Source organism: Pipra filicauda, unplaced genomic scaffold, assembly GCF_003945595.2.
Source record: "Pipra filicauda isolate LSUMZ 115617 unplaced genomic scaffold, ASM394559v2 scaffold9_size5747161_pilon, whole genome shotgun sequence".
Taxonomy (NCBI): domain Eukaryota; kingdom Metazoa; phylum Chordata; class Aves; order Passeriformes; family Pipridae; genus Pipra; species Pipra filicauda.
The window spans coordinates 5135529-5150149 of record NW_024105198.1 but is presented as its reverse complement, the minus strand read 5'-3'; the positions used below and the strand labels follow the sequence as shown (position 1 = coordinate 5150149).

Sequence of the window (14621 nt, the reverse complement as noted above, 5' to 3'; positions counted from 1 at the left end):
ACAGTCTTTGTCGTGTCCTGGACCACACTTCTGCACACACAGCAGTGGTTCCCTGAGCTGCTGCAGGGAGTTTTGCTAAAACTAACTAGCACAGCTAGTTTTGCTAAAAACACAAAATATTTTGCTTTGGGAGCTATTTGTTATGCCTGTTCTAATTCATCTCCAACACATTCAGGTATTTATTTTGTGTTCCCTTAGATAAAAGGATTGCTGGGGATATATGTAAGAGGACAGATTTAGATTAAATATTAGGGAGAAATTCTTTACTGTGAGAGTGGTGAGGCCCTAGCACAGGTTGCCCAGAGAAGCTGTGGATGCCCCATCCCTGGAAGTGTTCAAGGCCAGGTCATCCTGGGCCCAGAGCAATCTGGTCTAGTGGAAGGTGTCCCTGCCCACAGCAGGGTGTTGGAACAAGATGTTCTTTAAGGTCCTTTAATGATTCTGTGATCCCATAGGAATCACGTTGTGGATGTTAATGTTCCAGGATCCACACTCCAGTGTCCCATACTGGGACTGGTGGGTGACTTTCACTGAAAACCTCAGGCCAGCTCCTCTCTTGTTGAGGTTGTTCTTTTCTCAGTGACTGCTTCTGGCTCAAAGGCCAGCTCTTCCAGAGCTGTGTTTTGATCACTCCACTAGACTGCACTAGATTGATGCTTTTTTGTGTTCTCCATGGTTGAGCTTCTGCCGAACCAGTGGAGAGACAATTTATTCCTGAGTGTCCTGATGAAAAGCAAAGTAGCTGCATATGCTCTCTCATTTCTCTGAATTTCAATCAGGTAATTTTTGTGCAGAATTGTCCTGTTTCAGTAACCTATTAGGGAACATTAATTCAGTACGTTTCCATTTGCTGAAGTAATGGTGTATTAATTTAAAAATAAGGGTGGTTGTTGGTTTTTTTTTTTTTTCCATGTGCTTTATTCCTTCCCCAGTGAAACACAGACATCTGAAGTGCTTATTTCTGAACTGAACAACATAAATATTTGTGTTGCAGAGTCCTGAATGTTCTGGTGCTGACATCTCTGAATACAGATTAGAGTGGGGAGAAGATGAGGAATCTCTACAACTTGCATACAGCGGCACAGATACCTGCTTTGAAATAAGTGACTTGTCGGCAGCAGCACATTATTGCTGCAGGCTACAGGTATGGGAGGGATGAGGTGGTGCATGCATTGCAATCTGAGGTGTAAACAGAGTTTCCTTCCACTGTGTTCTTATTTTTATCATTAGCAGCTCTGCAGTTATGTGCTCTGTAAGTCAGAAGGAATGCACGTTTATTTTAAGTAATCAGACTGATGCATTACTTGAAAATTGCTCTTGCATCTTGTTACTATCAGTGACTAACGTTTAACATCCACCTTACCTCTGACACCAAAACAAAACTATAATGTTTCAGAAAATTAAAACAAAAATCAATTTTTTCGTGCTAATGAGAGGTAAATAACATTTGCCTCCCAAGTGGATATCGAAGATTCCCTTGGCTTAAATAGTGAACTCCAACTTTTGTTTCATTTATGAAGTAAAGCAAAGCAGCTGAGTAGATTCCTGTGTGTATGAGATGGTACCTGCCAGAAAGTGAGTTCTCATCATTGCCATTTCGTCTCTTAGATTTGTAAGATTGGATCTCTTATGAGTCTCTATGATTTTTTTTCTTTGATCATTTTCTCTCCTATCACTTTCAGTAAAACATAGCAGTTAAAATATAAGTTATGAATCTACTTGAAAGTAAAAATACAGCATTCTTTCTCCTTTATGTCTCCTGAAAAAATAAATGGATGGTAAAATAAGTGGAAAGCGAAGTAAAAATATTTTTGCTCAAGATACTCTTCCACAGGATTTATTTGTGTGTGAAGGCAAAATACCACCCCTAATCCAACCCAAAGTTCGCATACCCACCCAGCTGGCAACATGTGGACCACCCAGGGTAATTTCTTTGATCAAGGGCAACATGTGTCCAAGAGTGTTTCCTTCTTACATTTTTTTTTTTTTTAAACAGAATGTTGAATTTATTTTTTTGGGAGGAAGTAGCACTGTGGGGGAAGGCAAAGTGAGGGAGCGTGTGTGAGTGACGGGGAAGTGTGAGCTAGAAAGTGCCTCTTGTTTCTGTAAGAGGGAGAGCATTCAGCATCCATGGGGCAGGGAGGAGACTGTGAGACTACTGCTGCAGGGAGTCCAAGGAAATTTTTATGTTAAACATGGAAACAGGCAGCCTGTATGGCATCTTTGATTCCAAGTGGGCGTTCGTTTTAAACTACCTGCCACAAAAATGTTGCACAAATCTACTCAGTTTTTAACACAGCCAATGTAATTTAATCCATAGGTAGAAGTTAAATGAAATGCACAACAGCACTAAGACATTTTATTGAAGTCCATGAGGCATTACTTTTTAGAGAGCTCCATCCTCTGGATCTGATCGGTGTATTATATAGAGAAGAATTCGTTATAAGATACACTGGAATCTTTAAACAATTACACACAGAACACCCCACAAAACAGACAAAGAAGGAAGGTTAAAAAGTTTCAGAAATTTTAGTCTGTTCTTAAAAAAGAGGAGAGAATAAGAGCTGCTTTGCTTATCTGTTAGCATATTTTCAGAAAAACCTTTCTTTTAACTTTTTTAAAAATAAAGATGCCCCAAACCACATTTACTTGGCCTCCTAATAAACACACAGTATTGCTATCTCAATCTACAATAACTCAGTAAAAGAGAGAATTGAGGAATCAGGCACATGTAACTGCAGGGCAGACAATTATCTTTACTGTTGCACAACTTTTTTCCTGTAATGAATATTCCTGAAAACAGTTGAGGCTTCTGCAGAGGGAAATATTGTGTCATTTGGGGGTGGCAGGGGAAAGCATCTAGGCAGCACAGAACATGAAATTCCCACCAGTTATGTTGATGAGATTGTCCAGTAAAGCAGTTAAAAAGCACCACTGACAATAAATTGCTTGGAGCAAGATACAGATTGCCAAACACTGGTTTAGAGGCAAGACAAATCATATCATTGGCAGAGCACGAAACAAGGCTCACTTTTAACAGCTCCAGGAGCGCTTCACTAAATAGAAGATTTCCCTGGAGCAGGATTTGTTTTGAAGGGCTTTTTAAAGGCTGACAAATCTAACTTTATTATCTCTTTCTTCGATTGAACAAAACGCCTCCTGGAAAAACAGAACAGGGCTTTGTGTTTGTATTATGCATAGCAGAAATAAGTCATTCCCTGCAGTTAAGCATAGATAAGAAATCAAAAAATCAAGCAATTGTTTGACGTGTCCTTTCATTGCCATCACAGTCTTACTGGAAACATTGTAAACCTGGGTTTTTGAATCAGTTGTAATCTGATGGGAGACTCTGGGCTAAGCTTTCCAAATGTAAAGAAACTGTGGATGGTGGAGGGTGCTGGGCAGTGCCAAAGCTGCTTCTGAAGGTCTGGGCCTTCTGGACCTCCCGTAGCTCCCCCTGTACCATAATGAACTCCAAGCTCTCTCCATACCTTGTGTGCTGGCAGGATGCTGGGCTGTGTCAGCAGGAGCCCAGCCAGCAGATCCAGGGAAGGTGGTATTGCCCATTACATGCCATTCATGAGAACCTGGAGTACTGCATCCAGTGCTGCTCCAGGCAGAGGTTGAAACAGAGATGTTCAGGTGAGATACAAAGAAACAAGTTATTACTGTAGGCAGTTAAGGATTGTAACAGTGGTCCAGGAGGACTGTGCAATCTCCATCCTTGGAATTTTTCAAGACCCAGCTGGACAAAAACCTGAGCAACCCGGTCTGCATTCGGTTTGACCCTGCTTGGAGTAGCAGATTGGACTAGATGTGTCACATGGTCCCTTCCAAGGGAAAATGATGTTGGGCTGGAGGGAGAGCAAGATTACTTGCCGTGCTGAAGGTAACCGAGGGAGCAGAGGGTGAGGACAGAGAGGATTACTTTGTTCTAGTGTGGGATTCTCCAAGGGGGTATGGTCTCCGCATCATGAAGTGGTCATTAATCCAAATCTTTATAAACTGGTTTTAATCAAGTCTTCTAGCAATAGCACATAAAGGTCTGACTAAAATACCCTCACTAAGAATTTGGATGGTCCTGTGATTAGGATAATCCTGAGGAGTCATTTCTTAGGCAGTTCAGTGCATTGTGTGCAGCATTTGCCACTGGCTGAGCATCAGCTGATAAAACTCCAGGTCTGTACAGCTGTGCAGTGTTCAGCTTGCAAAGACAGCAGCCTCTGAAATTAATGAGCAGAAATGGGCCACGTTCTGAAACTTGTTTTCCACTGGGATTCTGGATCTGTGAGTTGAGAAGCTTGATAATTGGTGGTTCTTCTGTCTGGTGGAAGATATTGAGCTGTGTGCTTCAGTGGTGATTTGCTAGTGAGTTGTGACTTTTCTCACTTTAATGATTCCGTGATTCTGGGGAAATGTGAGTCATAGGCTTAATGCCATGCTGAGTTCCTATACTCTTGTATCAGAAACTTTTTAGTGTGAAATTAGTTGTCCATTCTCTGGGTAGTTCTCAACAAGCCAAATATGTCTTATCTCCAGGGATACTCTACTTGCATAAAGCCATCTGACACTGCACCCTACAGTATACTGGGGATTTTGTACAAGGTGGCTCAACAATTTTGGGTAGCCAGTTTGCTGAGCAACCTGATGTCACTGACAGCATCACTATGACATTTTCCCTTACTAACCAAAGTTTACTGATAAAAAGGTTACTGTTAAGTTTAATTAAATGTCTATTAGGGAAAAGAGAAATATTCTCCAATTTTTCTGAGAGACACTCGTGAGTGACAAAGGAAGATATTAATTCCCTAGTATAGGCAGGGGTATGAGTCATGCTTTAGGGAAGAAACCAGCAGTGCATATCCTCTGAAGAATTCATGCAGCTCTTCCAGGCTGCACAGTTCGTTATTATGAACTTGATACACATGTCAGAGAGAAGAGTTATCCTGTAAATACTTTCTGTTTTAACGCACAGGCAATTAACCAGGCTGGAGCTGGGCCCTACAGCGACCTGGTGACCTGCAGAATCCCTGCGTCCGTGCCCGATGCCGTCTCCATCCTCTCCGTGCTGGAGGACGAGCACGTGGACGCCTGTCAGCCCTCACCCTCCGTGTGCCTTGTACTGACCTGGGAAGAGCCGTGCAGTAACGGAGCTGAGATCACGTCGTACAACATCGACCTGGGGGACATCAGCATTCCCGTGGGAAACGTGACCAGTTACGTTATTGGCGATTTGCTTCCCGAAACCTCGTACCGGTGAGTGCGGCGGTTGTGACGTGGCGAGACCACACAGCTTGATTTTACATTGGAAATGTTTATGGCATCAAGAGTGAGGTTAAAAAAAATACAAAGCAACAACCCAACCAACCAACCTAGGGGGAGCCCAGAAATCTCCAGTAATTCCTTTATGGAATGAATTGTGGAAATTCATGCTCAAATATTGTTTTCTCCCGCCTTTGTTCCCTCTTCCTCCTCTCCTTGAATTATCTCTGACCTCTCCTTCTTTTGAAGTTGCTCTGCTAAAGTAAGGTTACACTGGTAATAATAAATTTATAAATAATAAATAAATTTTTAAAAATTAGAAATAACTTGAATTTCAGTGTGACATCTCCTGCTTTTTTTAGCTGCTTTTAGCTACTATTTCAGGGGTTTAAATTATTAACTGTATTGATCCCTGTGCAGGGTTAGCAATTTACACACAATGAAGTTTTATTTGTATAGCTACAGCTATTTTTTATCTCTAGTATATGGAGATTAATTAAAAAATAATCTGAATTTTAAAACAATTTCTTTATATTGCTTCAGAGTCTAAATTGCTAAATGACATTGACAAAATTTTATTATTTTAATGTTCAGGCTTATATGTTTTCTCTCTAATTGCTCATTAAAAAAGAAAAATGGCTCCATGCAGACAATGAACAGCAATGTAGCAGATGTGACAAAATTTCTATTTTAAGTACTGTTCTAATAAAGACTGAAACTCTGATCACAGAGTTATAAAATTAGACATGGCCTAGACCTGTTGTGGCATTTTCCTTATTTTTCTTTTATATTCAAGATCACAATCCTACAGGTCTTGTAGCATTTAAATGAAAAGTTCATAATTCAAATTTTATCCTGTACTCAAAAAGAGAACTCCTTCTAGCATGTATACAAATGCACACTAAAAGTCATTTAAAGTGAGGAGCGTACATTGCTTTCTCACAGATCATTCAGACAAAGTTGAAGAGTTTGTCTGTGGGTTGACCACCCAGCTGTGGAACTGCATCTTCTTTGGGCAGTCTCGTACTCCTTGGTTTCTCCTCATATGTTTGTTCAACCAAGAGTCAAAACAGCTGAAATGGGAACTTTGAGCAACTCAGTTAAGACAACCAGAATGGACTGTTTAAGTTCTTCACTGAAGTCTTACTTCTTCAGTCTCTTTTTTTAGCTGGTTCTTGGTTGTCTGCAGCTTCCTTTAGGGAAATGTCATTGTCTTCAAAGCCTGGAAGTGGAGATTGGAATTTTTTTTTTTTGCATTCTTATTTCATTATTTTGTAAAAAGCACCATATTAAATCACATCATTTAGTCAGGGAGTCTACCTGTCTCTGATCCAAATAAAACAGCTGAAGCCACAAGCATTAACTGCAACTGTTCTAAATATTGCTGTAAGAATAAGTTCAAAAAAAAACATTGTGAAGAGCACAAACCAGGGGGTGACTGATCAGAAGTAATAATATAGGAGAGCTCTCTTCTTGGATAAAGCAAGAGAAAGAAACCCCAAATCTTACATCTCATGCCTGTCAAGGAAGACAAGTCACTGCAGTTGGATTGCAAAAATACACCTCATCTATAGTTTGAAGTGGTTTTCTGCTAATCAAAAATAGATATGTCAGGGTGGTTTTGTTATTGATCCTTAACTCACTGATATTTCTTCTTCAAGCATATCTTAACTCCTGTCTTTGATCAGTGAACATCTGTGCTCTGATAGTGTATCCTTAAGGAACAGGTTTATCAGACTGTGTGCTAAAAGATGGTGGGTTTTCTGCCCTCCTTGGTTTATTCAGAAGAATGTTTCAGAACATCACTGATCTCATCCTCTAAATTTCTTCACTGATGGTTTCTCTTTTTGTGTCAACCTTGTTTAACACAATTAGCTCTTCTCTCTCTCATGTGTTTATTCCCTGCTGGGTTTAAAAGCAGTGAATGTGTTTTTCCTAGACTAAACAAGCCAAGTACTACTGGGTTTCAGACTCTGAACTCTCTTGCCAAAGTTTCGTCAGAATTTGAAGTAAATCAGCAAAGGGTTTATGTATTTCAGTTGCATTGGAATTCCAATGTCAGTGGTTTTTGGTTTGTGGGAACACAAAATTGAAAGCAAATCTTGCTTATCCAGGTCCAAAATTGGAAAGGAACGTTGTTTTGGACAGCAGGGTGATTCTAACAACCTGTCTATGTGTGTCCACCCCGTTGGACCTGTTAGCTTGGGTCTGGCATGGCTTTGCTGCCTCCAGCTTCTGTGTGGGAACAGCTGTACAGGAGCAGCCCAAAATACACCCAGCAGACTTCAAGCTCTTGGCAGAGGTGGTCTCAAAGCTGACAAATTGAATGGTTTATGTGTCTTAGTAGCAAACCCAGCCAGAATGCCATGAGAAGGATTTATGTGCCAAAATACATGTGAGGCAGGAGGAGCTGGGACGTGCCTCTGTCACACTGCTGATGGCCATCCTAGGGCTGATCCAGGAGGAGTTATCCAGCCTCAGGCACAGCCCAGCTCTCCTGCTGCAAAAAGCAGATGCCTCCCCAAAGCACTGTGTAAAACATCTTGGCTGGTGAGCAGCTGCACAAATATGTCTGAGTTCTGCAGTCTTTCTGCTTTACTGACATAGCCAATGAAGGTCTGGAAGCTCAGATTGTAGAGTAATGTACTTGGACTGGTTTTCCCTGAACTGATGTAACTAGGAGTGAGTTAATAAATATTCCACAATAAATAAGCATTCAACAGTCATAGAAATATCCATTTTCTGTTACACTCTGTTCCCAAGCTTCACTCAACGCATGCCATAGATAATTGTGCTCTGCTGTTGAGATACTTCACTGTGAAACAACATCCAATTTTTAATAATGATTATGCTCTTTTAAAGTTACACAGTGTGCAGAAATATATAGTAGCACTATTAAATTTTAATAGCAACTCTTAATTTTAATTTGGTTCAGGAATAAAAATTCTAAATATTTTTAATCCTTAAACCATATCAAGGAAAAGATCATCCAAGATGAAGAGAGAAGAATGAACATGGATGCTCAAATTAACAATATTTAAGAGGGTTATAAACCATTTGTTTCAGAGTGTAAAACTGAGTCTTGTTCCAGCCCCAGGAGAGCACAGTCTGGGTGAGGGTCTGTGGGGCTGTGTGTGGTTGCTGTCCATCATATCCAGGCTGCTGCTCATGGGGGAGCTGCTTCCCCTCCCTTTGGAAGTCCATGGCATTTTAACTCCCACAGGTTTCCACAGGCAAGTGTATTGCAACTGTTGCCCTTCCACTTATGGGAACTAGGAAATAAAAGTCTTCTCATGTCAGACTCTAAAATTAATTCAGAAGTTGATTTTTCAGTTTGTTGGAATACTACACAAAGGATTTTGTGATCAATCTGAAAATAGCATCCTGTTTAGTGTGTTTTCCTGGGTCAAGAATCTTATAAGAGAGAATGGTCTGTTTAAGATCATTTCATGGTTTCTAAATTTGCTTAGTCTGATTTATGTTTTTTTCTCAATGTTTAAAAGTCACAGTGGGAAAATGTAAGAATGAATACAAATATTATTTTGTAGGGTCTGCAGAATTAGGCACTATTCCTAAATATAGTCTTTAAATTTAAAAAAAAACTTGTTTACAAATTGTGATTGTCAGATTATTAAACCATCTTTCCAAGAGGGTGTTTGGGGTATTTTCACTTAGAAACGATTAGTGAAAAAGTTGAAAGGAATTCAGGAAGTGGTTTTATTGCAAATATTTCTATATGTCTATACAGTACTTTTACATGAAAATAAAGAGTTGATTTTTCCCAGTACCAATTACTGTAAACAGTAATTGGTTTCCATTTAGTTGTGGAATTTCTCTTATCCACCCTGGCTGTGCCACCCAGCTGGAAGAGCTCAGTGTTGCTGGGGCAGGGACATGGGAAGGCACCTGAGCTGGAGCAGAGATGGTGCAGTACAAGATGTTCTCCCACCACCACCTGCTCTCCTTCCTTCTCCACGTGGTCCTCCTTTCTGCCCGTTCTTTTTCCCTTCCTTCTCCCCTTCCCTGTGGACTTTTGAAGTTATGCATTGGGGAAATGCTACTGTGGTTCAGAGGGAGGTGAGAGCTGGGTTTGGGTTGCACTGTCACATGCACAGAAAACCAGAGTTAGTTGTTTTATGTGTCTCTGTCGAAGCTGAGGCCCTGGGGATGATAGTGGCAATTTACGGAGCTTTATGGTGGTGCAATCAGTGGAAAAGAGTAGCCACATCAGCCATGGTAGAGTCAAATCTATTCTTCCTTTCCCAGTATCATCATTCATTTGGAAGATGCCTGTCTTTATTTTAAGTCTTAAGAGTTTCCATCAGTCTTACTGTGCTCCAGAGTGGGAAGGAGGGGATGTGTGGGTGTACTTCTGTGTCAGAAGTGGGGAGCAAGAACACTGTGCAGCCGGGGGAAACAGCAACAAAAGAGGGAAAAGGCACATTTTTACCTTGTGCAAATACCTGGCAAAAGGAAGACAAGCAAATGCCAGGTGTCTGTTGATGCACATATCTAAAAAGCAAATCTATCAGCTTCCGCCTAAGAAATATGATATTTGAGATTCATTTCAGTCACTGCTTGTTTTCAGGTGTGGTGGCTGCCATTTGGAAATGAGCTAAAATTACTTGAGGACAGGAGAGGCTTTGTTACTGGGACTTTAAATAATACCAAATAAAACAAAGCCAAAAAAAAAAAAGGCTGTGTGCTCCAGAGCATGTTGCTGTAATCAATCTACAAAATAAGTAGTAGCATTTTGTAATGTAGCTGTTACTGTTTATGTTCATATGCTAATGGATAGCTTGCCAGAAAACAATGAAAATTCAGGCAGTTTTCACAGTATTTTTGTTACTATAAAGACACAAATTTACTATATTAAATATTTATGTAATAACATAATATGAAGTAAGATCAATGCCTGTATAATTACACTTCTTCAGATACTAGAAAAACCTTTTGTTCTTTTTATGCCGAATGCTTTTAATGTATGCAGCACTTGAAGAGGAGGCTCCCACTAGATCTTCCTTTTTGCCATCTGCCCTTTGGGAGGAAGGGGATTAAATCACCATTGATAATGTTGTAAGGTGGTCAGGATGCATTTCCTGAAGCCAAAAGGAAGGTTAGAAGGAAAATGCAGCTCCACACCAAGCAATACATTACCCCTGTTAATGTCTGGGTCAATAAGCAAAGGTCTAACTACACATTTACAGGACTGTGTAAGCACAATACATTCCTAGTGTGCAATTGCTTCAACTAGCTAATCAGTAGATAAGGCTCTATTATTTTGCCATATGTTTATTAATAATTTAACCCTTTTCTCCTTGAAATTGCAGCAAATATACTTTGGGAGTTTATTTAATGAGGAATACTGTAGGGTTTTTTCCCTATCCCTCAAACTCTACATATTCATATTCTAATAGTAGAGCTGAAAACTTGCTGTTCAAAGCAAAGTAATTTTTCATACTCTGTTTATGTGAACTTACATCACTTTTTGTCCTTCAGTCAAAATAAGTAGCTCTGCCAAGCAAAGACAGTTCTATTTGTCACCTGCTTTCCCTGAAGCAGGCAATCGTGGGGGTGTGCCAGGTTCTGCTCTTCTTTCTCCCCCTACCACCTTCCCCAGAGACTTCTGCCTTCTTGATGGCTGATAGTTTTGAGAAGCAACACTTCTTGTAGAGAGTCTTTCCCATGAGAAAAATACAAGACTTGCTGTGCACAGGATTTCCAAAGTAAATGGCATCTTCCAGCTATCTTAACTAGGCTGAACTATCTTAAAAAAAAAAAACAGACAAACAAAACTTAATTGATTTGCTCCATCCTGCTTTCTCTTATTCTCACTTTGTTTTGAAACCTTTCAGGCTTGTCTGTACCGATATTTCTATTTACACAGTCCTCCAAGCTCTTTTGAAATTCATATTTCCCATTTTTGTTATGGTGCTGTTGATGTTACCGTAACCAAAGACTGTTACTCCTCACTCATCCCTGTAAGCAGATTCTCAGTGTGCAAATCATTAAACTAAGGTGCAGACAGACAAGAGAAAGTGACAAAGCAGAGGGCAGGAGTCATTATCTTAAGAAAGAAATAGAATTTAGAAGACTGACTCAGTCTTAGGAATATTTCCAAATTAAAGCTTCTGTGACCAGGCAGGTGGTCTGCTCCTCTTCTGGATGCCCTTAATGTGACTCAGATGGCTCGAGGGCTTTTGTGCATCTTGTGAGAGCAACCTGAGTCCAACTTTTATTTGATCTAATAGATATTTCTGCAGTTTGTGTAGGAGGTTTATGGATTTAAGCTTCTCCATTAGCTCTTCCCAGTAGAGTTTCCTGTACTTAAATAGTGTGCCTTTTGAGACACTGCACACACTGAAATAACACTGCTCTTTGGTCTTCAGGGATGTTTACCAACATGGAGATGGGTTTCATGGCAGTGACACCAATGCTTTCACTGAATGATTTCACCTTAATTAGCCCATGATCTTTGTTAGACGACCACAACACACCTCTGCTTTTTATTTATTCACGGTTACACACTTTGTGTTTCCCAGGCTGCACTTGTTCTGTGCTGCTGTCCCTTGTTCGTGTGGCTGAAGGGACTGTCACCAGGTCCTGAGATTGTTGACCCAAATCTTCCCCCTCTGCCTTACTGCATTTCTTGCCATCTTCACTGCAGCTCTTGCAATGTAAACAGGATGGTATTTGTTGTGTTTGCAGATCCTTCCAGTTTGCCAAGGCTCTCTTGTTTCTCTAAGGCATTTTTATGTCAAGAACCTGGTGAAAGCACTTTATTTAACATTTGCCTTTTTGTTTGTTTTAGGATCAGGATCCAGGCTGTCAATGAAATTGGAGCTGGACCTTTTAGCCACTTTATTAAAGCGAAAACCAGGCCTTTACCACCCTTACCTCCACGGTTAGAGTGTGCTGCAGCAGGGCCTCAGAGCCTGAAGCTGAAGTGGGGAGACAGCAGCTCCAAGCTTCACGTTGCTGATGACATGGTCTATATCTTGCAGATAGAAGACAGAAATAAAAGGTAAGTTCTTTTGGGCATCATGATGGTCAGGATTTTATAGCCGTAATGTTTTTGGAGCATTAGGAAATATGAGCTTGGCACTGGCTTGGTAGATAACACAATAATTTTGAAATAAAAGTATGCAAGAAACACAGAAATCTGTGTTTAAATTAACAGTGCTAAGCAAAAACTGTTTTCCCATGCAAACTTCATATTGGAAGATATGATAATGTAGCTTCAAGGTTGGGATGAGATATATTCAGTTAAAAAAGGGAAGGAAAGAAAGATAATATGCAAGTATTATGTAACAGTCTGAGATCTTCAATGAATAAATATCATAGATGGCTCATAATTTATTAAGAAACACTCTCAACTACTTCAATTAGGTAAAATAATTGACTTATCAGGTAGATAATCCTTAGAGACCTTCAGTACAGATCATAATTTGATGTAAATTAGCACAATTCCTTTAATTTAAATAGAGCTGTGCTGAGTTTATGCCAGCTGAAGATCTGGCCCAAAAGCTCTAATTTTAAGTAATAAAACAACTATGAATAATGCCTTAATACCTCCCAGTACCTCATCTGTACTGAAGCAGAGAGAGTACAGGCTCCCCTGTATTAATACTGAGAGGTGTCCAATGAATGTAAATGCCCATTTGAAAGTCTGACTGGTAAAATCAGCTTCCTCAGAGTGCAGTGATGCTTGGCAGGAACCCATCACCTGCAGCAGCGTTGGGATCCAGTCAGCTGGACACATCCAGCAGGCTGCTTTGCTTTGCTTTCATGTAGCACTGCAGGTAGGATGGTGCAGAACTATAAATTGTTTTAAACCTGTTTCTATATTGGAGAAAATAGTCAGTTTCCCTGTAAGAAGAAAATACGTTATGTTACCTGGCAGCTTTTTTCCCCCCTTTGCTCTTGTAGAAGGCTTTAGCATGATCCTTTGCTTTTGCACCAACTTTTCCCACTGCAATTGGTCTCTTAAGAGCTGTTAATTAGGAGGATTTTGGACTTGATATTCTGCTAGGTCTTTTTAGCTTTTAATTTGGCTTATAGTCCCTGTGAGCTCCCAGAGATGCAGAGAAATGGCTCATCTAGGTTGTGCTGTCTCCTCCTGCTTGGACAGAGTCCTTGCATGAAATGGCTTCCTCTGGTGTTGGGTTTACAGCAATTAGCTCAGATAATTCCTGAAATGAGCCAGAGCCCAGAGCACTGTGGGGCTGAAGTGCATCCAGGTGTGGGCACAGCAGAGGAGTGGGATGGGGTCACTGTTGTGTTTGAGAACAGTTGGAGCTGGCAGTTCCTGGCAATGAGATCTATTTATTTGTTCCCTGTCTGACAGTCCCTTTTTGCTCTCCGTTGTGTGCATCGATCACAGTGAGAGATGCTCCTGAAAGGATGCAAAGCACAGTTTTGTACATTTGGGAGAGCTATCATTCCTAATGAACAGAGAATGACAGCCCACATATGAATTGGTAGACCAGCAGTTAGTTACAGAGGTAGGAGTCCTCTCTGAGATCATTCCCATTAAATAAACCCTGTTGTGACTGAGGGGTTGCTCACTCGTGTGTGTGCTTATGGAAAATACTGGAATGTGGTTCTTTGAGCGTCACTGGCCTCTTCAATTGCACAGGCTAATACCAGTAATCTGTGGACATCTAAGGGAACAACTAAATAGATAGAATATTTTAGCTGGAAGGGACCTACAGTCATCCAGTCCGACTGCCTGGACAGTTCAGGGCTGGCCAAGTTAGCGTGTTGTTAAGGGCATTGTCCCAATGCCTCTGGAACACTGACAGGCCTGGGGCATTGACCCCTCTAGGAAACCAGACTGGTGAAAAATGACACAGAATAAATGATAAAGAAGAGTGTTTTAGAGTCTTTTGGGGAGAAGAGATGGTACTTGACTAAGGGGAAGAGACTGTGGTGTAAACATGGATAACTCAGAGTTGACCTCTGTCATATCCTTAGTCTTTCAGAGGACATTTTTACTGTGTTCCCTGACACATCTGATGACAGCTTTGTGTTGAAGTCCTTCAGCTCACTATATTAGAGTTGTCCCTTCTTTGGTTTACAGTAGAAGTTGGCTTTAAAATGGCGTTGAAGCATTTTCACGAACAGAAGTAGAAAGATGAGCAAATTCTTTGAAAAAAAGAAAATCATCAGTAAGTCCCATTCTGACCCGATAACTTTAATGGCCTTTCGGCAAATATTCAGCTCTGATTTTATGTAATGATGGTCAGCCAGTGCTCTTCAGTGTGTCGTGGTCATTAAGAATTGTTTTTAACTTCTCCGTGCTGTAATGAGCTGTAACAGGCCAGTTGCTGGAGACCAAATGTTTCATTGATTGCAAG

At 40.6% G+C, this 14621-nt stretch overlaps 1 protein-coding gene across 2 annotated transcripts in view; it reads left to right on the top strand.

Annotated features, from left to right (window-relative positions):
- The window catches only part of FNDC3B (fibronectin type III domain containing 3B), a 191305-nt gene that overhangs the window by 155683 nt on the left and 21001 nt on the right, over window positions 1-14621 (top strand). For both annotated transcript variants that reach the window (XM_027724625.2, XM_027724627.2), the window contains exons 21-23: window positions 995-1144; window positions 4976-5256; window positions 12074-12286. In XM_027724625.2, coding sequence (XP_027580426.1) covers window positions 995-1144; window positions 4976-5256; window positions 12074-12286 — 644 coding nt within the window. The remainder of the gene's footprint in view (window positions 1-994; window positions 1145-4975; window positions 5257-12073; window positions 12287-14621) is intronic.